The sequence below is a fragment of the Orbicella faveolata genome, unplaced genomic scaffold, assembly GCF_042242905.1.
Source record: "Orbicella faveolata isolate gen_17 unplaced genomic scaffold, um_ofav_v1 contig_24, whole genome shotgun sequence".
Lineage (NCBI taxonomy): Eukaryota > Metazoa > Cnidaria > Anthozoa > Scleractinia > Merulinidae > Orbicella > Orbicella faveolata.
In genome coordinates, this window is record NW_028301552.1 from 31,768,733 (window position 1) to 31,794,156 (window position 25,424).

Sequence of the window (25,424 nt, forward strand, 5' to 3'; positions counted from 1 at the left end):
GGGGGCGGGAAAAGGCAGCTAGCTTGTGTTATGCCAAATTTTTGCATTTTCTCTACTTCTACTACGGCCACTTCTTCGAGACATCATTTTTCATGGCGTATCGATTTTTTTAGTTGATTGCTCTGCTTTCAAACTAACATGAAATCTTTCATCTAGGTTTTGTCTTAAAATCAAGAGTATTTTCTATGTGAACGAGTTGTCAAAACGTGATCTGTCGCCATCTCATATCAAACCATTTTTTACACGTCTCCTAATACACGGCCAACAATCCATCACTTCTGTCATCGCGGCTAAAAAATAATAAGAAAACAACTGATATTCGGTTTAATTAGACTGAGTACACCCGATGTGGAGTTACCACGATATCTCAGGTCTAATAAAGGTATGCTGTCAGTTTTCACCAGTAAGTTGTTTTACATACGTCGTCTTCTGTAAAGGCTAAAAAAAAACTCACTTCCTAAAGCTCATAAGCATATGCCAATGTTTCAGTGTTGCCTTGAAAACAGACTTCAAAACATGTACACTCTTAAAGGCACTTTCACTGCACTCCAACGAAGTTGACATAAAGCAATGTTTGGATATGTGCCGGGGATTTTTGGATGTTCAAGGCTGAGTATATTCAATGACACTTGGTTACTTCAATATCCACTCGCAGGGAGGTCTGACAATGAAAATTTCGTTTTGGTCCATAGATAAGAGAGTATTGATGTAGGCTGGAAAGATCTCCATTCTATCACGTAGTGGCAATACACTTTCATGAAGGTAAGTAGATAAGGCTTCCTCATTGCATGTATTACCAACAAATTATTTTTGTTATTCCACGCTATAGGCCACTTGCAGACCATCCATCATTTTAAACACTAGTTCATTTGTTCATGTTTTTAAAGTGGTCGCCATGTTAAATTAAACATCAGATACTCAAGCAAGGCTTATACTAGGCCTATGACTTCAGTTACAAGGCTGGAATCGCCAGTTTTGGGACATATGATTCTGAGTTTGTCCAACGTAAAAGTGAAAAAGAGCAACTTGCAAAATGTAAGCTACTTAAAATTCAACAAAGCCAGACGTTGACAAAAATGAATTGGCTTTACTCAAAATATAAGAACAGAAATATAGAAAAATGAAAACAGAATCTGGTTATTCTCAAAAAAAAAATTATGTCCTGAAAATAACGTATATTGTAGCTTTGCGTCAATAAAAGGTAAAAATTGTGCTTCTTTGCATTTATCTCGACAAGTTTAATTAAAATAAAAACAGCCCCTGGTTGTTTGCACAACTTTTCTTTTATTAAATTTGAAACCTTTCATCCCAAACTCAACATATTTCAGTCTCGTAATTAATTACCTTTCACTCCGTTTAGTTTTAGCTCAGTTTCGAGCAATTTGCTAGAACGTGCATCAAAAAATATACAGAGTTGATGATTTGATTCATTTTAAGCGGTTGTCTCTCTGACAACGTGTTTCATTACTAAAAGAAACTAACCGTCATTTATGTTGGGAAATAATGGATAAGAAAAAAAAGAAGACACAAATTACTTGAACGAATCCTTAAGCATGTTCTGGAAAAGTCTTGAAAATATATTTTATAATTCGTCTATAATTCACCATTACAATAAGCTCTTCTCCGTACGAAAATTAAGTCCGTTAACACCAGCAGCTGGCAATGCAAGGCACGTGCATTTCTTGAGTAATTTTCACTCGGTAGTTTCGATAACTGTGACTAGTATTTCGCAATGTCATTCAAACTGCTGCCAACAAAGCACAGGAGAGTGACACACGTCAATTTCGGCTCTACAGTTAACACCTGACCAACGACATGTACGTACAAAGAGCGCATGAAAAGTACGTCGGTTCCACATGAAATGCTTCATTCGAAATTTAAATTGGCACTGGCACATCCACGGCCGAGTGGCTTCGTGCACTGTTTCCAAATCGGATTAAACCTTCCAATTCCTTACTGTGTTGTCCAGTAGCTCGAAACAAGCTTATGTTTTACATACATTCATCTACTTGCATGTAAATCAGATACCACAAGCTTTAAAAAATAGCCAATTTTTTTAGTCTGTAGACGTGAAAATAACAATTGTGTGCGCATCGATATGTATATGGGTCATCTTGGAAAGTAAGATGTGATTGCAAATTTTAAACTCGAAAGCTGGGCATTCTGACCAATTAATAAATTCCTCCCATGCAGAAGATACGTCAATCAGTCAAATTTGTTCAAATGTTGACGACATAAGCGTTGATATTTTAGGCGGCAGCATTTTAACCACTTAGATGACAATACTAAATTTATGCCAAGATCACTCTACAGTTGAACAAGGGACATACAATTGTTTAAAGTATTGAAAAATGTCTCACTTGAGTACAATTCTTTTACTCCGTTTTCACGTTAACGAAGAGCTTCAAGCACATTCAGCGTGGCTTCACTCGAGTGTGTTGATTCGTGGGCTGAAATTTAATGACCCTACTAAAACGAAGAGATAGGATTAAATTGCGCAACAGATTAAATCAATAAATTCCCTATCAACCATTTTGTTAGCCCTTTTTCGAACAAGGGCAAAATTAGGCGATTTACTCGGCACAAACATTTTGACATGTTTTGATTTTTCCCCTATAAATTAAGGAACTTGTTCAATGCAAAAGATGGTATAAAGCCAGTACACCCAGGTCACTGCCATCTCGTGTACTAAGCATACAAGTTTTCTTGCGCAGGAAGTGATGGCTGTTATATCCAACAGCACCTTTCCACTGACAAAAATTCTCACATTCTTTATCATCTCAAAAGCCCAAAAGCTTCGAGCTTCTTGTTCTGAAGATTGTTTTCCCATCCTACAATTAGACACCTCCTCCCACCCTCTCTCAATTCCAGCTAAAAATCAAGGGGGTACTTTATATTCATAAGGAAAAACCCTCACTCAATTAGCAAATTCTGATATCAATCACTAACTATTTAGTCTTAAAGACTGATGCGCAGCCAGGATGAGACATAATCAAATTAAGATAAAACGTTCGCTGCCTAAAAAATTTCAAAAAAGAGCATGAGCTTTCGGCACACCTCTGCTACCAAGCATGTTGACAATAATTGTAAGCCGATTCCAAATCAGTATAGTATCCTTTTTAAACAATAGTCACCTAATTTACACATTTTTACTTCGCTTTTGTTCTTCTTCTTATTTTTATCTCGCCTTTTCTTGTATATATTTTATCATTTTGCATTCCATTTTTTATCCGTCGAAGGCTGCAGATTGACAGCCGAAAGCTTATGTTCTTTTTTGAAAGTTTTTAGCCAGCGAACGTTTTCATCTTAATTTTGATTGTTTAGTTTTGTTTGTCAATCAGTAAAAAAATTATCGTCACCCCTTAATGAGATATATTTTCCATTTTTCTTTTTACTTTGTCGTTAAATATATTTTAGTCAGATTCTACATATATTGTCACGTTGTAATTAACTACACTATTGCATCCTTCTTGCGACTATCTTGAAAATCATCTCCTGCCTTCTGGTTATACGGAAAGTTTTATTTGTATTTTATTAGTACAGCGGAAGGAAAGACAACACCCTGGATATCATGGCGTTCTCCCTCATTATTGTTTCTGTAAGCCTAGCATTCACCGTCGCTGTATCACCGAAGGCAACCACAAAATCTGGTGAAACACCGTCCGAAGGTAGGCTCTTTAGAAAACCAACGGTCTAGTCAGACGTTCAGTCATTAGAGCCGGCGCTTCTCACTTTTAATTCGATGGCGAAACACCTGCATGCGACTATCAAAGAGGAAAGTTTACTCCACGTATGTGGCACCGTTTATTATACTGCACAAGGTGGTTGTAACTTTCACGTTATTGAATAAAACTCTAGAGTGCAGCCATTGAAAAGAAGCCACTGAGCAGTACTTACATGCAGTACTCTTTATTAAGGTGGTTCTAACTTGCACGTCTTGCGGATGAAAACCTAGTGTGCGCCTCAAATGAAAGCTATTGAGCAGTGTTTTCATACGGTATGTTTATCACGCTGCACAGGGTGGTTCTAACTTTTGTGTCTGTGAATAAAACCCTGATGTGTGATTATTCAAATGAAAGCTGTTGAGCAGTACTTTCATGTGGTGCTGTTTATTATGCTGTACAAGGTGGTTCTAACTTTTAAGTCTGTGAATGAAACCCTGGTGCGTGACCATTCAAATGAAAGCTGCAGAGTATGTACTTTCATGTTGTAGTGATTATTTTGCTGTGCAACGTTGTTCGAAATTCCCATTTTCTGACTATTACAAAGTCTTTCTGATAAAATCAAATCCTTACATACTATGGGCAAAATTAATGCTGATTTATCCCACTTTTTTCAATAAGGCTTTATAGAATGCATTTAATTAAGAGTAAGGAAAAATAGAAAAGAATTTGGATTTGCTTGAATTGCAGCTCAATGTAACTTGCCTCTTGGGATTTCATCGGGAAAGTTCGCCATGGACAACTTCCTTACGTACTCGTTTCATGATTACGAGACACTCCCTATCGAGGCAAAACTGAACAGCTCTGGCGGCTACAGGGCTAAAGAACACGACCCTATCGATTACAAGTTTGTCAGGGTAAAATTCGACAATGAGACAGTAGTAACAGGGGTCGCAACCCAAGGATTTGGGGATCCGGAGATCAAAGAGTGGGTCACTGAGTACTGGGTCAAATTCACTCGCCAAAGGAGCGGAGACGAAGAGGCTGAGGGTTACATCTTTGGCAGAAATGGAAGGCCTAAGGTAATTTTTTTCCAATAGCAAAGTGAAGGAATAACACGGCTGAAATTCCCAGTTACTGAAATCCTCTCAGAAACAGTATCTTTGATCGAGAATGGACATACGTAGTTTTATAAACAGCACCTTTCAGGAACGTTCAGGAAAACAAGAAAAGAAACCGGAGACAACATTCCCATCTTGAAAAGTTTAGCCCAAATTTTTCAAGTTCGTAGTTTGTGATCCGTGTTAATCTCCTCCATCCTTAACCATCCTTGTTTGTATATGGTTTTCTATTCCCTCGCGAGTGTTTCTCTATCTTACTAAACTATTATCTAATTTAAAGGTAACTTTGTAAGTGGCTAAAATAACTCAAAATACTGACTGAGCTCCTTCAAGCGTAAGTGAACAAGAAAAAAGAAAAAGATGAGTATTGCTTAATCCCACAAAAATACTACTTTCATAGTAATGACAAATTCGAATATGACAGCGTCTCCTGCGCCAACATACCAGTAGCTCTTTAAGGCCCCGTCCACGCTACGCCGGAGAAATTTGAAAATTAAACGGCGTTTTCGCTTTGAAAACGCATCAAATGTTTTTCGTACACACTACGCCGGATAAATTTTTAAAACGCAACAATCGCCGGTCATTTTGGATTTGTGTTTGAGGAAAATCGGGCAGGGAAATCAAATGATTATCCTGACGTCATCGGTTTGAAAAAGTTCTGTTTTCAAACTGCTTTCCGTCCACACCAAAGCACAAAGCCGGCGCTTTCAAATTCCTCTAGTTTGAAGAGCGTTTTCAAAAAGCTCCGTTTTCGTAACGGATTAGTGTGGATGGTAAGCCTAACCATAGAAAGAAAGCTGCGTTTTCAAATTTCTCCGGCGTAGTGTGGCTGGGGCCTAAGTGAAATTCATAACTGTTGCATCTCACGCTTTGAATCTCTAGGGGTTTCAAGGGAACACCGACTCGAATACAATTGTCAGACACAACTTTGAAGCTGAAAACGTGAAGACGGTCTCCATCGTGCCGCTAGCAAACCACAACAACGTCGCCTTCAGATTTGAACTATATGGATGCACAATGAGTAAGTTGAATTAAACTCAGAGAAACACCAACGTCGTATTCAATGACAAAACGAGAATACTAGCAAAGCCCTTAACTGGACTGCGGAGTAAAACGGTTTTCAATTGAGTGCCGTAAAACCAGACCCAAAGTAGTCACTCTGGCCAATCAGGAAGAACACGGAAACTACACTGAACCAATCAAAACTCGAAGCAAATACATGCAGCTGACGCGAAGCGCTGGAAAACCTGTGGAGCAAGTCACGATTGGTTTTGGTTTTACTTCTGATTAGTTAACTTAATGGCGCGAATTTTTTCAGTCAATCTGTTTACATGTACTTAGTAATGCAAAACCAAAGCAAATGCTAATTACTTTTGACACTCAAGTGATAACGCTCCATTTTTATTGATTCACCGCTAAATCCTCTCATGAAAAGCAACCTATGGGCATCAATTTCGTGGTCTCAGTTCATAGGGCTCCTTCATGAGGGTTAACCGATCTACTTATAGTTGAGAAATGGGCTTAGAATTTAACTGATGGTTGAGAAATTGTCGAAAAATCTAACCGATAACCTCGACAGCACATCATCAAGACCCTTTTTCATCGTGCTAGCACACACGAGACAGCGCACGAAAGGTAAAAAAAGGTTAAAACTACTACAGGAAAAGTGTTAAAACTCTCAGAAAGTCAGCAGCCTGAGCGGGAGTAGTCCTCAGACAAGTCATGTTTAAGTGTCCGTCAGTCGCTGGTGTTATAAGTTTGATCATTGAAGCTGATTGGTCAGTTTTGACTCTTAGACTTATCACACCATAGACTGACAAACACTTTCCACTTGACTCTGAAGACTACTTCCACTCAGGTTGTCGAAACGTCACCGAGTCACCAACAACAGTTCTCTTCAGAACTACCCTCATCCAGACGCGTGCGATAATTCTATAGGAACTACTGATAATCCTAGGTTCAAACCATTTACTATGTTATCTTATGCTTGTTTGTTTGTTTGTTTGTTTGTTCATCCATAGAAAGGTCCGTGGTGTTACACTTCCGGTGGACAAATCAAAGCTGCACGTTGGAAATGCTGATCGACAAAAAATCCGAAGGGTTTAAAAACATTGAAGCGAAACTTGCGAACGAGGTAGAACCGTAGTTTTTGTCACTCCACCTCTTCGACTATCTTACTATATGCACTTTCTCACAGGGTATTTTGTAATTGCTTATTATTCCAAAGAGCTTAAAGGAGCGCTTCTTCACTTAACAAACTATTTGCAGTTCATGATTTCACGTACGTCCTTCACCCTGCTTCACTTGTTCGGCTTGGTACATAGTAGCAGTAGTATCTGATCAGACTAAAGTTGGTAACTGGCAAAGTAAACATGTCTTAGCAGGCGAACAAATTGCCGGATGAACGAAATAATAAAATGGTTGCTCAGATACCGCCCAAATGATTGTTATGAACACAAAAGGAAATAGCCCAATTTCGATATATTGGTTGTTTACCATTCACTCGGCAAAAATTCCGGAAATGTTGGTCAGAATGTGAATGGTAAGACGATTCTGGCTCGACCGACTGGCAAATTAATTTCCGAAGTATGCGGACTTGAAAGTTAAGGTAGTCCAAAACTTCCAACCGAAATATCCGAATTGAAAATATGCTTCCCACTGGCAATTCTTCACCGCTATCTTGCAATTATGATCAGCTCACTTACCATCGGGAAGTTTTGCTTACCGTTTGCACAACCATTGACGAGCCGGTTTCTTTGCGTAAATGGTGAAGAACCATTATTTCGTGCCTCAGGCTGAAACCATCTGCTCGTTAAATGCTTTGGTGTTAATATTTTGAAATTTCTTGCAGGCACAACAAATAAGCAAGCTTCCTGGAGTGCAAGTTGTTAAACTTGAGCAACTGAGGTATTGATCAATAATTTCAAACTGTTTCATTGATTTTTAAAAGCTTCATGTTGCTGCGCCACGCCGAAGCCCGTTTTGGTGTTGCACAAATCCAAATCAAAGTAAGCATCAAAATACTATGAAAAAAGATGCTTATTATTTCATATTATTAATGACTCTGACAGCATTCTATCACGAATGCCGTTCTCTTATTGGCTATGCTAACCACTATCTATTAATGCAGACACTGAGAACCCAGCAGTGTACGGTTGTTAACAAAATGGCGGATGCTTCTTTGCGTTTTCGAAGGCCCTGGTGAAGAGTATTTAGATAAAGTTTTGAAACGCTATTAGATTTATACTAAAACAATTAAATTATCAGGTCTCCAATTCTAGGCGTGATAGTTGACACGGGGAGCGCCTTCGTCAACAATTACGCGATAGAAATCTCAAGCTCATAATCTAATGATTTATTCCCTATCATCATAGGCCTGCAGTGCATGCATAGCTCTTTATTATCTAACTTTCTGCATGCATTGCAGGCCTATAATGATTGAGAATATCATTGTTAAAGTTTGAGACCCTACTAGATCGATGAGACCTGTCCGTGCAACCATTCAAATGAAAGCTACTGAGACTAGTAGACTAGACTAGTACTCTACAAAATGAAATGATTTGGGAAAATGGAGACAGGAAAGTTCATGTATGCTGTCTCCTCATTTTGTGGAGGCAGCGTGGCGCCAGATTGGAAACCCGTAGGTCCCGGGTTCAAATCCCGTTCTGACTGCTAGCTGATGTTGTTCTCGTTAGCCCCGAGTTTAACTTCTCGGCTACGTTTGTAAATAGCCAACTGGTCTGCCTCTCGTCAGTTGGGATTCTTAACCTAGCTATGTTTATTTGAATATTTATTTATCATTGTTTGATTACATTGTCCTGAAAAGCCTGAATGGGGAGTGGCCAATCAAAGAATTTTTTTTATGTTTTATGCAAGGTAGGGTAGCATCTCAAGATCCTCATTTGTACCTGTTTTTATTTAGACCTGGAAGTCTGATTGTTGAGTTCAAAGTTGGAGTGCAAGATTCACAAGCCAAGCTGATGATTGCAAAGGCCAAAAATCTGCTCAAAACCTCCACTAAATTTGACCATAACTACTTTGCGGCAAAAGATCCTCAAGGTTTGCTTTGTTCACTTCTTCAGTCCCCAAAATAATCTCCAAAACACCATATTCAAATAAATATTCAGATTTGTGTTATTTAACTATTGTTTTCTAAAAAATGTGAGTAAAATGAGTTCATTAAACAGTATTGGCAGGGGAAGAAATTGTGATCAGATTTGGCCTCTGGCACCAGGAAAACAATATAAGTTTTTGAGCAAGAAGCACAAATATAAAGAAAGGCACTGAGAAAAAATGGTTGGTTAAAATTTTTGGCAGCCCCTTTGCTCCTGCCCAAACTCCAAATCAGCCTGTGTGATATTTCCTGTAAACAATGGCCAAGTTCTAACCCAATGGAATAAAAGTGACATGTACAGGTAGCCTCCTAAACAGATATGCAATATACTTTACTAATGTAATTGCAAATATTAAAAAAAAACAAGCCTTAATTAATCAAATCCAGTTAATGACACTAACATTTGAACTAAGTAAATGGCCTAGATCATTGCGTCTCTTCGTAGCTCAATAGTTAGAGTGCCCTACTGGTATATGAAATGTCATGGGCTCGAATTCCACTGGGGCTGAATTTTTTCTGTCCCACACTCAACACATACAGCACATTTATCCTTTACAGTTGCATTTGTGTTGTCAAGTAATAGTAAAGGAATTTGTTTAAACTGCCTGTCAAATCAACCATTTAGGTCATTTTTACAAGTGGTAAATTATAACCAAGGACTCCAGTTAGAGAGAGGGCTTTCATCAAGTTTTGATTCATCCACCATCATGCATGCTCAGCCATAACAGGTGCGACAGGTTACAGCCCTTATTGATAGCCCTGAGAGATGTGTCCATGTATTAGACAAGGTTGTTTATAATGGTTTTAAAACTGATTACCTTTCTCTACTCAACAGGCAAATCATGCAAAATACCAAACATTTCATTGGGAAGCCTTTCTCGCAACCCCACGTCTACTCAAACAATCCACCGTTCATCTTCCTACACAGTAAAAGCAAATATTAGCAGTCAGATTGAAGGAAAGGCCCACATTACATGGAAAATGGCAAAATTACGCAACTCAAACAAGGGAGAATTGGGCAGAAAAAGTACATTCAAATCTACAAGAATTGCCATGGAAGATGTTTATCTCATAAATACAACAGTTATACAGAAAGAAATTTTAAATCACACGCTTGAGTATGGTGTCTACTATATAGAATTGATGGCAGTAATGAAAAATGCAATAGATTGTATAAACTACGATTATGGATTTCTGCGAATCAAGGAGTCACCTCTTCAAGCATTCATATCTACAGACCCTCCTCTGGATAGTATTCTTAAAGGGTACCACAGAGATCTTAAGCTGGATGCCTCAAGCTCTTTTGACCCAGATGTTCCAAAGGCTAACAAGAGTGGCATGAGTTATACATGGCTCTGTGCAAGAAAGGGTGAGCGCTTTGGAAACATTGCGTTGCTCCCAATTGTCACGCCACAAGTAGATAGCAAAGATTCGGATGGGAGAGGCGGGTGTTATGGTACAGGCCCTGGAAAGCTGAAATATACAGGGCCCAATGCAGTGTTGTTCCTGGATCAAATGGAGCCCAAAAGTTATCTGATCAAACTGATTTTGGGAAAAGACGAGCGAGAGGAAAATGTTTCATTCGAGTTTGAACTGAAATCTTCAAATGGCTTTGTTCTAGACATAAGGTAAGTTTAAGTTGATCACTACATATTTCGCACTTCAATTAGTTGTGCATTCACCAACAGCCTATGTCAATTCGGTTATCTGATGATCATTTTGAGTTATGTCATTTAAGCCTAAATAGAAAACAGCCAGCCCCTCCTTGTTTAGCTAGTCAAATGCAAAAGCTCGAGAAACCTTGTAAGAAAACATACGTTAATATCTTAACCTGTATTGAACTTTTTATGATAATAAGTTCAAATTCGACCTATTAGTACCAGAAATTTTCCCCATTCGGTTAAAAGACACGAACCATGGAAAGAGTCCGATTCCCTTTAGAGAATGCAAACCTACCTGTTCAGATTTTCGAAACATACTGATTCATCGATTTATAAAATCCTTTTCTAGAATATTACCCTATTGAGCCTACCTTGTGATGATGCTAGTGAAATAATTGATGATGATACAATTGAAATAATTATGATTATGCTACTAAAATAACCGGTAACAAAAGGAAAGTGACAGTGAGATGTCCAAAATGGCGTTGTTTACGTCAAGTCCGCCATGTTGTGGGTCCCATGTGTAGGCCCCGCCCAGCCCTCCCCCAGCCTCCAAACATTGCACGCTTTGTGTAAAATACCCAGAGTGTCATCACTCACCTTTTCCCCTACAGATGCAAGAGAAATTGCAAACAGAAAGTAAATCCCACGGAAAAAATGGTTTTCGAAGGTGCCTGTAACGGTGAGGCCTGTAGGCAAGTCAAAACTAAATTTCGATGGTCGCTTTATCGAAAGAGGGATGATGGAACATTCCAGTCAGTCGATATCAGAAACAACGAAGACCTGGCTCATCTGGAAATCCATGGAAATGAGTTAGCAGAAGGCGCTTCGTATATACTAGAACTTCACGGAAATTTAACTGAAAAAATCAAAAGTGCTGAAACTCACAGTTTCATCACAAATGAGTCTCCCAGTGGAGGAAATTGCACCGTTGATAAATCTGAAGGGATAGTTTTGGCGACGAATTTTACATTTTCGTGTTCTGGTTGGCTAGACAAAGACAAAGACCTCATCTATCAGTTTGGCTACACGTCCAGTAGCGGAGCTTATGAAATTCTTCAGCAGAGCTCCAAGAGATTTTTGAGGACCAATAAACTTCCCCTCGGTGACTCAAAAAAGGAAAATATTGTTCAAGTGGACATTTACGTCAAGGATAAATGGGGAGGATTTGGAGTCCAAAGTGTTGAAGTCAAGGTGAGCTTGGTTTCTTGTGGCGGCAACCATTTCACAGACGTCACGCAAGACCCCTCTTAGGTGTTACGTGAAGGCTGTAAGTCACGCAATACCTCTCCTAGGTGTTACGTGACGACTGTACAGGAAATCCTAACACGTTGCTAGGGTTTTACACATTATGCCGGCATTATCTTGAGCATAATATTGAGGCAAAAGAATCGAGAATTATGCCGGAACAAGAGTGATGCCGGGCCTTGGGCGGGCTAAATGTAATCAGTTACTACCTGGTAGTCTGGACATGAAAGAGATCCTCCAAATTGGGCTTCAGTATGCTTCACCTGATTCGATTCTTCGATAGTGAGACTCTTTGAGCATCGAGCATTACCATAATAGTGGAAAATTTGAGCATACTGTGAAAAACCCTACAGCTTGCAACGTATTTGGGACAGGTGGGATCGATAGATAGCGCAAAATATTAGCCAACACCTCAAGCGGCGGAAGGCATGTATCAGGTGACAAGGGAATGCATGTAACAGGTGGAAACTGCGAGGGAAGGCAAACATGCTATCTGATTGACTGTTCATCAGGGGCCCTCTCTACAGAAGTCGCCGGGAGCTCGTCAATCTCTGAAAAGTTTCCAAACGCGCCTTTATGTAAATTTTGTTTAATAGCAATATTATTCGTCTCTTGTGTCATGGTGTGTATTTGTCTATTAGATTGCTCAGTGGCTAAAGCAGTTGTGATCGCTACGGTTTCTATCGACTTTGGCTGTAAGCTCGGGGTTTCGCTCCCCAGCGAAGGAGGAACTCCCATGTGAAAACGTCGGGAGTGGAAATCATGGATTTTAGTCTCATTTAGGGTGTTCAGAACACAACGACACTACTTTTGGCCGGTCGCAAGATACCTTTCAAAACTGCACTCGAAGAAACAATAAACATTGCTGTCATTTCCCTTTAAAGTGACATCTAATAAGCCTGGTTCGCACGTGTGGGATAGGCATAACACTAATGAAATGAGCAGGTTCCCACTTGTGAGATAAGCGTAACACTAGTGAAATAAGCACAAGCATAAGCACAAAAAAAAATGAAAAATGTTCTTTTCTTGTGCTTGCGCTTATGCTTATTTCACTAGTCTTACGCGTATCTCACAAGTGGGAACCAGACTTTAGGAGTCAAATAAAGCCCGGGCTACTTACAGATTGGTCTCCTTTAAGGGTTTAATTCAAATTTTTGCCATGTTTTCACATGGGAGTACCCCCAGGGAGGCTTCGCCCCTCGAGCTCGCAGTGTAACTGTCACCCAATAAACGGCAAACGAGGGAAATTATTTAACCACCGACAAGGAAGTAAAAAAGTGTGATGAACCAAATCGTAGCGTCGCACCTCATACTGCAAACTGCAAAAGAAAAATGAACAAAAATCTGAAAGCCGTTTCAGAAAAGAAAAGTTCTCTGAAAACGTGCTTTGTTTCTTCCAAAGGTTCTCCCGAGCCACACTATAAACGCGACCACTCTGTACCAATACACTGTGGGAAATGAAAGCGAGATCGCCAAGCTGTTAAAAAATAAAGATGGAGGCAAGAACGCCATGCGATTAGCAAACACTTTGTTATCTGTGATGTCTGAAACTTCAGAGGAGGAATTGAAAACCGAGGAAAAAATGAAGGTAAAAATTGTAGGATTTCTACAACGAGCAATTATCTACCGAAGGTATAGTCTGCCATTGTTTCCGACTTCTTGAGACACCTTAAGTGGCCAGATTCGGTAAGCGACGGCTGTGTTTGCAGGATAAGACATATATAAGACATAGTTTAAACCTTAGTTACATAAGCTGTTTTAAATTTTTGTATTTAAGCACAATTTATGCTTTTTGTAGATCTTTGTTTTAGTTTTTTAGCTTCTTTTTATGTAAAGTGCTTTTGAATATTTCATAGTATTAGCGCTATACAAATGTATAATTATTATTGGTCGCACACTTACTATGGTAACGGAGCGTCCCATAGACTTGTTAAGCAGAGTCTTCATTACGCACCATCTAGTTTACAGGTGCGCCAAGAAAACAAAATAACAAAGTAAAAATGTACATTTGGGGAAAAAAATACTAAACTGAACTAAGATTACATAACTACTGTACAATATCTAAAAATGTATACGGATCATAAAATGGCGTTTTTTTGCGTGTTTTCCTCTTAACTAAGTTCATGCTGTAAATAAAAGGACTATTGCTTGAAGCGCAGAGAGGGAAAAAACAAGGTGTAACGAGAGGACTGCGTTGTTTGTTTTTTATTTATTTGTCTGTTTATTTGCTTGTTTGTTTGTTTCGCGACGGTAACTGTACCCCTGCGTCTTGTTTAGTTCAAGGACGAGATGATCAAACATTCATCAAAGGTTAAAGTTGATGACCTTCAGGGACTGATTCTCGTGACCTCTGTAGTGGCCAGTGCGACTGATAAAAGCGAAGAGCTCTCAGAAGAATCCCAGGTAAATGAGATGAGATGAGACTTTATTGAACACTCCCCTGAAGAGCTTTTCCGTGATCAATACCTGCTAAACGAATAAAGTAACCTCGTTCCTTTGGACACGGAACGACGTCAAAAATTCACTGCGACAATAGCAGTAAGTGCTTTGAGGTACTGAAAAACCGGGACATCTTGCCTAAGAATGGTTTGCCGTGTTAATGGATCTCAAAAGATACTCAGTGAATTGATTGCGCTTTGATTGATCAGTGTGAGACCGGGGGGGGGGGGGGACTCCCATACAAAAATGCAAGGCGAGAGTGGTCGTCGGAAATACCCCTAAGAGGTACCAAAATCCTGTTTTGTGAGCGTGGCTTGAAATTTTTTCACCCCTGAGAGGTACCGATTCTAAATCAACACTTAAACTGACACGGACTTTTTTCGGCTCAATACCCTAAACGGTACCACACAAGCTGCCGCCGTGGAACTTTTGAGGCTAAACACCCTAAGAGATACTAAAACTGCTTTTAACTCCTACAAGGTACGACGGTATGGGAGTTCTCATCGGGATGCGAGAAGGAATCCGTATGCACTTGTCTAGTGTTCTGAAAAAGTTTCAGGTTCTTTCTTAACCCAACAATTCACTCGGTCCAGTCAACCATTCCCTGAAAGGACGGGTAGTTTGATTATCCACCGAAAAATCTGAACTAGCATCAACATAGCACTTGGCAATCAGTAGGGAGAATTAATTGTTTAACCATGAAACTGAACAGATACTTGTATGAATTCCCTCTCCACAGTGGACCTCCGTCGACGTTCTGGAAAACATGGCGAACAAGTTTCAAAACCTCACCGGCAAGACAAGCGAAAAAGATCCAAATGGTATGAAAAAGGCGGGAAATAATTTACTACTTGGAATTGGGAATGTGCTCGATGCGTCTGTTGCAAAACCTGAGACTCCAGAACTGGGTAAAACTGAGCAAGAGAAAACGGTGGAAGAAGAAAAAGTTAACGTGACAAAGGTTTGTAGCTTTTGTTAGTATTCTTTCACTTTTTAGATAGATATGAATAAAGGGCTTATTTGCTAAGATGCCTTTCAGTAGGGCGTAGAGGATTCAAATTCACCGTACAGGGCTAGTTTTCACCGGCACCGGCAAAATCAATCTTGTGGGAATGAAAAATGAACACAGCAGGACCGTCAATGAGCTAAGCATCATTTCATGTTGTTTAACTGTCCTAGGAGATTCAATTACCGCGACAGCGCGTGCAGACGCAGATAACAATGGCCCAGTATTAGTATAGGTCTGCTCACGTGTTCGTTTGTTTTGTATTGTTCTTATTTCTTTTTGTTTGGTAATTTTACAGTTATGCCATCTTTACAAATAGAAGGCTTCTCTGGGGGCAAAATTGACATACAATAAAGTAGCCGGTAGCTATTGACCAATCCGAGCGCCCATAGCCTCTTAACATAGTTGGTGTTTGTTTTTGAATTCAACAGACAAAAGTCCTGGCCCAAAAAGCATGGACCCTGATCAGCAAGGTCGGGGACAGCATGTTATCGTCGCAAGAGGTTGGTGACGAGCCTCTTGAAATGGAGACCAAGGCAATATCCATGAGGTTAGACAGACAGCTTCCAAGTGCAATCAGCGACAAACCCGCCAAAATAAATGGCAGCAAAGTGACATTCCCACCCCCTGAGAAGTTGTTGGGCTCAAAGGCAATGGGCATGGCGCACGTGGACACACAGGTAGCAATAAGAAGACAGTAGTAATTTGTGAAGTATGATCGTCTGAGTAAGGTTGTCCTGAAATTATGTCTGTCACTGGTTCGTACAACATTCCTTTCAGTACCACTGTCGAACAGAATGTTTAGGGAAGATGAAAACGTAAAGAGGGACAGACAGACAGACAGACTGACTGACTGACAGATACACAGACAGACAGTAAGACAGACAGACAGACAGACTGAGGGAGTGACTGGCTGACTGACAAACAGACAGACAGACAGACAGACAGACAGAAACTGATAGATGGACAAACAGACAACGTGACAATATTTTTACTCGGGGTCAGAGGAGTCATCTGTTACTTGACGTAAAGAGGATGCAATCTCAACCTTAAATTTAGGAATTGTAAACGTGTGTAAGTCTCGTTAAGAAAAAGGTTTAAGAAAAAAGAAACAATGCAAAGCCGAATTAAATGTGAGAAGCTGCAGCGAGTCTGCTTTAAACAGTATTCAATGACTAGCTTCGTTCAGGATCGATGAGGTGAGCAAAGACCCTGGGAACGATTTTATAATTGTTGAACCACAAAGCCGCAATGTACTAAGAGATTTAATATTTCCTAGATGCTTTCTATGAAACATAACCCCTTCTCGTGGGACAAAAGCGCCAGTCGTGTGAAGTCAGCCGTAATCAGCATTGACTTGAAGGACGAGAAAGGAGAGCTATTAGACGTGTCGGGTCTGTCTCAAGAGATCGAGCTTAACATCAAATCCGATCGACCACAGGACGACCAAAGTCCCGTGAGCTCGTTCGTAAAACCGAGTATCAATGGCAGCATGACATATCACCGAGTAGTGATTTCCTCAGACGAAATGACGCTAAGCGTGAAAATTGTTCCGTCCAATGGAACAAGGCAACAAGTATACTTTCGCCATCTTAAGCGGCCAACGATTGAGACCTACGATTTCATGGCTGAAGTCCCGGATTTTTCGTCTTGCAAAAAGCGCGCGAAAAAATTTGAAGATGCTTCGCACACCGCAATGTATGATGGATACTTCAACTGCACCAAGGATCCACATTTGCTAACGCTTTCTAGTGACGTCACGGGCCATATTGGCTTGCATTATATCGGAATTCGATTGCCTGGCTCGAGCAAGGATTCCGGGAAAAAGAAACGAAGACGAAGATCCTGCTCAGAAAACGGAAGACAGAAAAGGTCTGAAATATGCGTGGAATTTAAGGATCCCCCAACCACCCCTCCCCCAACACCAAGGATGGATATCCCTGTTTTTGATCCCAGCACTGATGTGAACTACACTTTGTCCATCTCCATGGGAGCCTGTTTGTATTGGTCAGAGAGTAAAGAGAAATGGACATCTGAGGGTTGTAGGGTAAGTGACCTTATGTTGGGACTACGCTTTGTGGTTGGTTGGAAAAATACTACTGCCATCTGGTTTAACAAATAAGAGCAACCACGTTGTTTTCTTAGCCAATCAGATGCCAAAACTTACTTTGCGTTGTTTTCTTGATTTAAGGTTGGCCCAGATTCAGCCAATGGCTCTATCCAGTGCCTCTGCACCCATCTCTCCGCGTTTGGAGGCGACTTCTTAGTCGCTCCGAATCCCATCGACTTTGATCAAGTGTGGGACGCCTTCAGTAACATCTTGGAGACCAAGAACTTTGTGGTCCTTGCCACTGTGTGTGCGATGCTCGGTTTATACATAATCGCGGTGGTTTTTGCTCGAAGAGCGGACAGAAGTGACAAGCAAAAGGTTAGTAATTATTATTATTAGTGGTAGTAATTTTAGGATAAACGAGTCTGTTGGGTTCCGACCTAGGAGTGGATGGCACGGTGAGCTAACGTCTAGAGAAGAGGTGACAATTCTCTTAAGAAAATCAGAGGGGATTAAAGGCCTTCCGAACAGATAATTTACCGAACGGGCATGCCGATCCACGATATCAACTGACTTTTTCGATCCCTGACTTGGGATTGAGAGGACGAAGCCTTTGATCTGTTGGCGATCCAAAAATAGCGCTGTGTATGTTGATGACTGCAATTCAATCGATGAAGCTTTGACTCCTCTACATACGCCCAAAATTTCAAGTCGAAGTGAAATCACCTTTACTGCCGACTTATCCTAACATCTCTTTAAGCCGGTCCAAGAATAATTACAATGTGATGTTTATCAACTTGAAGGTGGTAAAGGTAAATTAATCGCCGTGACGAATTTGGGCAAAGCCTAAGTCGAATCTATATTCATGGAGGGACATGGGTGCTCATCATACCTTTTAGGAGTTAAAAACGCGGTTTTGGTACATCTTAATGTGTTTAGCCTCAAAAGGTCCACAGGAGAGGCTTTTGCGGTACTTTTTAGGGTATTTAGCCGAACAAATATGACAGGAGATAATGTCTTGTTTTAGAATCGGCACCTCTTAGGGGTGAAAAACATTTCAAGCCACGCCCACAAAACAGGATCTTGGTACCTCTTAGGGGCTCTTTTCAAACTTTCCGACGAGCACCCATGTCCTTTCTATATGGGAGTTCCCCCGGGCCTATGTTTCGCGTGGTAGCCCTTCGTCAGGGCAAGATCAACCAATGCCAAAGAACTATCACCCTTGCGTTGAGGTCGACTGACGTTGTAGGGTGGAATAAGACCAAGTGAAAGTTCGTAGTTGAGGGGAGAGAGGCTTTTCTTAAATGAAACTTAAGTCAATAATTAACTTCGATATTAATTCATTGTGTTATTAAATTTTAGGTGACACAAGTGATTCCGTTGGGAGATGCGAACACCAGTAACCATTGCTACGAGCTGTCGATCTACACTGGCTTGTGGCGACGATGCGGTACGTCGGCTAATGTCGCCATAGTGATTTACGGAGATGATCGAGACACTGACGTCATTCCTCTGAACTGCAGCACCATGTGCAACAAGAAGCTCTTTGCTCGAGGAAGCGTCAACACCTTCATTTTGTCGCTAAAGGAGTCGTTGGGCGACCTATCGCACATCAAAATCTGGCATGACAATTCTGGCGACAACCCCCAATGGTTCATCAGCAAAATCGTCATACGGGATCCCAAGACCGACACCACGTGGTACTTTGTGTGCAACCGCTGGCTGGCAGCCGAGAGGGAGGATGGTAAGATCGAGCGCGTCCTATATGTGTCGTCACACGAAGAAATCAACAGTTTTAGAAACAAGTTTTACAGCAGAGCGTCCACGGGGTTTGGTGACGGGCATATCTGGCTTTCAGTGGTTACCAGACCTCCAACGAGTCCGTTCACGCGCGTCCAACGTGTGTCGTGTTGCTTGTCCGTATTGATGTCAGTAATGGTCACTAACGCGATGTTTTATCAATTCGGTGCCGAGGACACCAGTGGCTCTTTTCAGCTCGGTCCTCTGGTGCTGAGCTGGCAACAGATCATTATCGGTATGCAAAGTGCTGTGCTAGTGGTTCCGGTAAACGTGTTGATCGTGTTCATATTCCGTAACAGCAGATCCAAACGCGAGGTCACGCAAGCTTATAACACAAACAGTGACAGCCTCACGCAAGAGCAAGAAGTGTCACGCAAATCAGGCTACGTTCTGCCTCGGTTCTTTGTGTATGTTGGCTGGGCTCTGTGTATTTTGACCTCGCTGACTTCAGCTGCCTTCACCGTTTTCTACAGCATGATGTGGGGCACTGAAGTGTCCAATAAATGGCTCACCTCCATTCTGGTCTCCTTCACTCAAGACGTGTTATTTATTCAGCCAATCAAAGTGGTAATCGTGGCTTCACTGTTAGCGTTTATCATCAAAAAGGCGCCAGAGGATGACAGTGTTAAAGGCCAACTCAAGTCTGTGGCGCATTCTAAAGTAAAGGTAAGTAAGAGTCATTGCACTGTTTTTTTCCTGTACTTCAGACGCCCCCGGAATGGGTATTTTGAGCTCAAGAATCACTCCGTTTAATGCGCGACATACCGTTTCTCAACAGTTTCGAAAGCCCTCAAATGTTTCTCGCTTAAGTTTGACGCGTCGTCGCAGCTGATTTCCGTTTTGTAAACGGTCGATGCCATCATTGGTAACCAAGCCTTTCAGAATGGACGATGCCATATCTGCTTTAGTTTAGGCCTGGACAAGATAGAAACTGGTTATAATTTGTTGATAGAGCAAAACGCACTCGGTTTGCCTGCGGTTAGCTTTTATTTGATGGTTGGGGCAACTCTATCATTAATATTTAAGAAAGTCACGTTTTATTAAATTTTGTGGAGATTTGGCGGTACAACCAGGTAGTGTAGTGATGTAAGAGGAATGTTAGGAAAAAGGTTCCAGGTTCGATACTGTGTGGTTACTTACAAATTTTTTTTTCTTTAATTTAGTAGAGAAAAATTCGTTGACAGTTGAAAAAATTTCTAAGTGTCACGAAAACGGCATCGACCGTTTACGAAACGGACAACTACGTCGTCGCAGCACTTATTGTTTCCCGCCATGACACGCCGCATTTGTCACAGGTTGCAAACGTTTCCAGCCAAAATCTTTCTCGTATCTTACTGATTCTTCCCTGTATTCACTCTCGTCTGAAGCGTACAACAGCTTTGTTACGTTGCTTTTTATATATGTTAGGGTGAATCTCACAAGCCACTCAAACCAGACAAACAACAACTGGAGCGTTTTAGAGAGTATCGCTTGAGAGTCCTGATCATGGCACGAATACTCGTCGAGCTCGCATTCTACCTTCTCTTTGCCTGGGCGCTAATGGTTATATGCTACGGCAGGAGAGATACCGGGCACTACTGGATGACAAATGGCATTGACGAACTGTTGCCCAAATTTCACAAGGTAACAGTGTAAAATTGGAAATTTCCACATCACTAGTTCCACAGAAAAGTGGCCAGAAGCCTGGGTATTTAAACCTATTGAAGAAGCTCCTATTAGTATTTTCTTACTTATTTTTTCCTTACCTAACTACCTACCTACCTAACAACCTACAAACCTACAAACCTACTCACTTGCTTACCAATCTAACTCCCTGCTTACTTACTAAGTTAATGAGTCAGTCAATTGATAGATTGGCGAGCTGGTACAAGAAATCCAGAACAACTTCTTACTAGCTATTTTCTATCAGATTCACAACGCTGATACATTCTGGGCCTGGACAAAGAGATACCTGGTTCCTGCCATGTATGAAGTTAAGTGGTACAATGGACAAGCATTTGAGTATAAAGATGGATTCATATCGGACTTGTCGGGCTACCTGGTCGGCATGCCTCGCCTCAGACAACTCAGAGTTAAAGCAGGTGAAAATAATTGACTTAAATAAGCCATAAAACACACCGTAGATGACATAACGTCAAAAACGTTTGACTCCTACTTTTTTACTCTTTTAAATATGTCCTTTAAGCCTTGTAAAAATTAGTTGTTTACGTTCTTGTTCTGGAATTCCTCTCTTTCGTGTAATTTTCATTCATTTTTTTCTCCAGGTCCATGCCCAATTGCACCTCGATTTCCTGAGTTTAGAGCAACATTGCGCCCCTGCCTTCCGCCTTACAGCATGACTGACGAAGACCAGACACGCTATAGCATGCCGAAATGGCGCCAAATTCCAGCCAACGAAACGGCGCTATTGTCAGAATTCGCGCTGCGCGAGATGTGCCCGAGACCTTGGCGTTATAAGAAGTCGGACGAGCTTCACAACCTTCCTCAACAGGGCTTGAGGGGGCTCTATGGCGGAGGAGGCTTCGTGGCTGATCTAGGCTACACAAAGTCATCAGCATTAAGGGTCATACACAACCTGCAGAACAACTCCTGGATTGACGAGAGAACGCGGGCCGTGTTTGTCGAGTTTATGATTTTTGACTCGTCGACAGATCTCTTTAGCGCTGCATCGTACATCTTTGAGGCTCTGCCCCTGGGCGGGGCTACCACATTCAAGAGAATCAACACCATGTCATTGTACGGAGCCAGGTCAACTGGGACGCGTTCTATAAGCGCGGTTTGCGAGCTGATAGTCCTACTAATGGTCTTCTACTTCATTGTAGCCGAAGCAATTAAAATCTGGAAGGAAAAGTGTAAATACTTCAAGTCTGCGTGGGCCTATGTGGAAATGGCGCAAATTCTAGCGGCAACAGCCACAGTCGTGTTATCGATCTTCCGAAGGTATCACACAACAAAGCTAGTGAACAGAATTCACAAAAACCCCTTTGAAACATCAAGCTTTCACTACGCAGTGCTGTGGTCAGATCTTGAAAACGCGCTTATGGCCATTCTGGTGTTTATTTTAACCGTAAAAGTCCTTAAGATCCTCAAGTTCAACGAACACATTTCTAGCTTAGCAGCAAGCATGGCACGTTGCCGAACAAAAATCATCTCTTACTCGGCGGTTTTCATGGTGGCATTCTTGGCTTTCATGCAGATTGCGCTTCTCGTCTTCGGAAGCACCACGAAGGCGTACTCGAGCGTCTCCGAAGTCTTCCGAACACAGTTCGGAATGTTCATCGGGGGAGATACGAACTATCACGAGCTTAAGGACGCCAATCGGATTATTGGACCCATCTACTTCCTTCTGTTTATGACAGCCATGGCATGCATATTAATAAATATGTTTCTGGCCATCTTGAACGAGTCTTACAGAGAGGTGAGAATTTATCCAGATCGTGACACAGAGGAGTACAAAATGTTGGAAGTGTTTGTCGATTATGCCAAGAATGCAATGGGTAAAAGGCTAGACTCGTGGAGAAACGCCAAATTCTTTCCTAAGAGAAACAGCTACAGCGTTGAGACTCAACAAGAAAAATCCAAAACAGAACTTGAAGAAACCCACAAGTACACAGCAGTGTCGTGGAGTACCTACGATTTAATCTGCCAGAAACATCTGGACAACAACGACGCAGCTATCGAGACGTCGTTTTTCAAAGACATTCGAAGGCACTTAAGAAATATCAGCAACGAACTGAGGGAAATTTCTGTCGTGCATCGCTCGGGGAAATACAAAGTCCACGATGTGCAGAAGAATTTTGAAAACGAGGCAGAAAGAGCCTGCACCGACTTACGGACACCTTGTAAAGGACTCGGCTTGGAGAAAATGTCCAGCAAATGTAGTTTATTTAGTTTGAGCGAAAGCACGATGTACCTAGACAGACGGAAGGGCCGAGATTCCATCAGAAGGTTGCTCAACAACGATGACAACTCAGACGAGGAAGATGGCGATTGGGATGACCAGACATCTTATGCGGAGTCCATGAGAACTTTTTTCGGGAACTCTCGATCTGGGAACGTTTATGACCCAGAAAGAGAACCTTTCAATGAGTCAGACGATTGGTCTTTGGATCGAGAAAGCTATATCTAGAGTTGAAAGGGCGAGAGATCGATTGTACATACATACAGCATACATTAGTTCATAGGACACTTCCTCCAAGCGGACAGAAGATCGCGATCGACTCTGTTGATAGTTAATTAATTATATTTGATTGTATTTCAATAGAACCCTACTATTCGAACCAAACTGCAGTGCTGCTGTTTAGGGGTGAACGGTCGTTAATTTCATTCAAGCACTAAAATTATTGTCAGCCAACGTGAGAAGAGATACCGACATGACTGGTTCGGTGTTTCGGCGAATCATAAATTTTCACAAGTATTTTTGGAGAAAGTTTGACGAGGAATATTTTTGAGAGGATCTATGGTTAGGTTGGAGAGGGGGAGGGAGGGAGGAAGATTTGTGAGCACGGCTATTTAAAGAGGGGGATGTTGACTGTTGGTTCGATTTAAACTTCTCGGTCTCTTTTGTTCTCACGCACCTTTCGCTCCCCCCTCCCCCCTGTGGGAGGGGTGGAGCGGAAAGAAGCCACTTTTGCCCTTGCACGAGGGACTCCTCAACTATTCTCCGCCATAAAACGCCAACATTTATGCAAATCATACTCGAACATTCGCAAGTCGTGTATACAATAAAACTTAACATTCACAGCTATTCCAGCTTGTCACTCATAAGCAGCCCAAAGGGCTATGAGAAAGCGCGCTCTGATTGGTTCCCTGTTAATAGGCTATCGACTCATATCCTATGGATAAAAACTTGGCGAGAAAAAAATAATCAACACAGCGTTTCTCATAATCCACGGGCTGCCTGTGTGATAACACAATTATTCCCTTGTATCCTTTTTCATATAATTGGTTATTACGTACTCTAGTTTTGTGCAATAACTGCCGAGTATTCTTGAACATGTTAATATTTTTGTATATTTTTCTTTGACGCTACCAACTTTTTAAAAGAATATATCGATTCTGCTTTTCTTCACTGAAAACGAAAACAGTGAGAAAAGATTAATAGTTTTCGATGTTTGTTTTGTAATAGTGCCCTGAAAATGTGCTGAACGTCATAGAAATTTGATTTATATACAGTTGAATAGTTAATTATTTCACAGGGGAAACAGAAACACGGTAAAATACCAAACTAGTGAATGGCCGTTTTCGCGGGTTTTGACTGGATTATAAAAGTGAGCTAGTTTACTTTACAGAATTGAATACCGTAAACTGCCGCTTATAAGCGCCTCCCCCCCCCCCCCCGACCCCCCGATATAAGACCCCTCTCTAACTTTCCTTGTTTTAACTTCATTTTAATATTATGTGTTAAATCTTAATTGCTAAAGCTCCTTTTCAAATGCTCTTTTCATTCCGGTTATTAGCCCCCTCAAATATAAGCCTCTCCGTTTATAAGCCCATTTAAAAACCCTTACGAAGTTGTATAAGCCCAGAGCTTATAAGCGGCAGTATAAAGAGAGTGTTCAATTGACTTTTTGGATATGTTATAAAACGATTTTCCTGAAGTAGTCTCGGTTGACGGTAAGATTTGACGATATAAACCTCTAAAGAACAGGAAGGTCAGCAAGCCAAGATAAAGTTGAAAGCATGAGGCCAAGATATTTTAGAGATTTGTAAACACACAATAAAGGACTGTACATTGAAAAAAAAAAGACATTTTGTATCCTCCACACAACTCATTGCAGAATTTAATCTGAGCCAAAAACAGAAATCACTTGGGTTTTTTTCGTTGCTGTGCTGCACACCAGTCATTCGCGAGTTCGTTCATCTGAGCTGAATAATTACTCGAGAAACCATGCAAATATTGCATCTCGATTCATATTTGGTTCTCTTTTCATGATCCTCCGGCACTTAAATACCGGTATGCCCATAACAAAGGAGAAAGCTGACAAAACCGTGTATAAACACGTTGGGGGGGGGGGGGGGTACTCATTAACTCTTTGGGTGGGGGTGTGCCTATAGTACACTGAAACCCTTCCCCTGTACTAGACCATTATCAGTTTGATTTTGAAACCCTATTCAAGACTAGGCGCCAAAAACTCCTACCCCAACCCAGGTGTCCAGAAAAGTACGTCATGGCTACCTTAACGGTTTCATTGAATTTAAAGCACGAAGTAAAGTTCCTTCGTAGCATGTGTGTGTGCTAACGAGAGTCCATCATGTGCAAAGAGGTCGGTCTCTCTCCGTCTCCCCCCATTCCTTCCAAGAGATAGTTAGGCCTGTGGTAC

The 25,424-nt window shown here is 41.2% G+C and overlaps 1 protein-coding gene across 1 annotated transcript; it reads left to right on the forward strand.

Annotated features, from left to right (window-relative positions):
• On the forward strand, positions 1-24,848 carry LOC110065017 (polycystin-1-like protein 2). Its single transcript, XM_020772117.2, has 19 exons — positions 1-762; positions 3,539-3,668; positions 4,413-4,744; positions 5,666-5,804; positions 6,805-6,917; positions 7,635-7,690; positions 8,706-8,842; positions 9,733-10,525; positions 11,173-11,752; positions 13,209-13,394; positions 14,084-14,209; positions 14,985-15,206; positions 15,683-15,931; positions 16,531-17,298; positions 17,443-17,679; positions 18,664-19,767; positions 20,509-20,724; positions 21,011-21,182; positions 21,366-24,848. The coding sequence occupies exons 1-19, from the start codon at positions 757-759 to the stop codon at positions 23,228-23,230; spliced, it is 7,431 nt and encodes a 2,476-aa protein (XP_020627776.2). The 5' UTR covers positions 1-756; the 3' UTR covers positions 23,231-24,848.
• Positions 24,849-25,424: the final 576 nt, after the last annotated feature.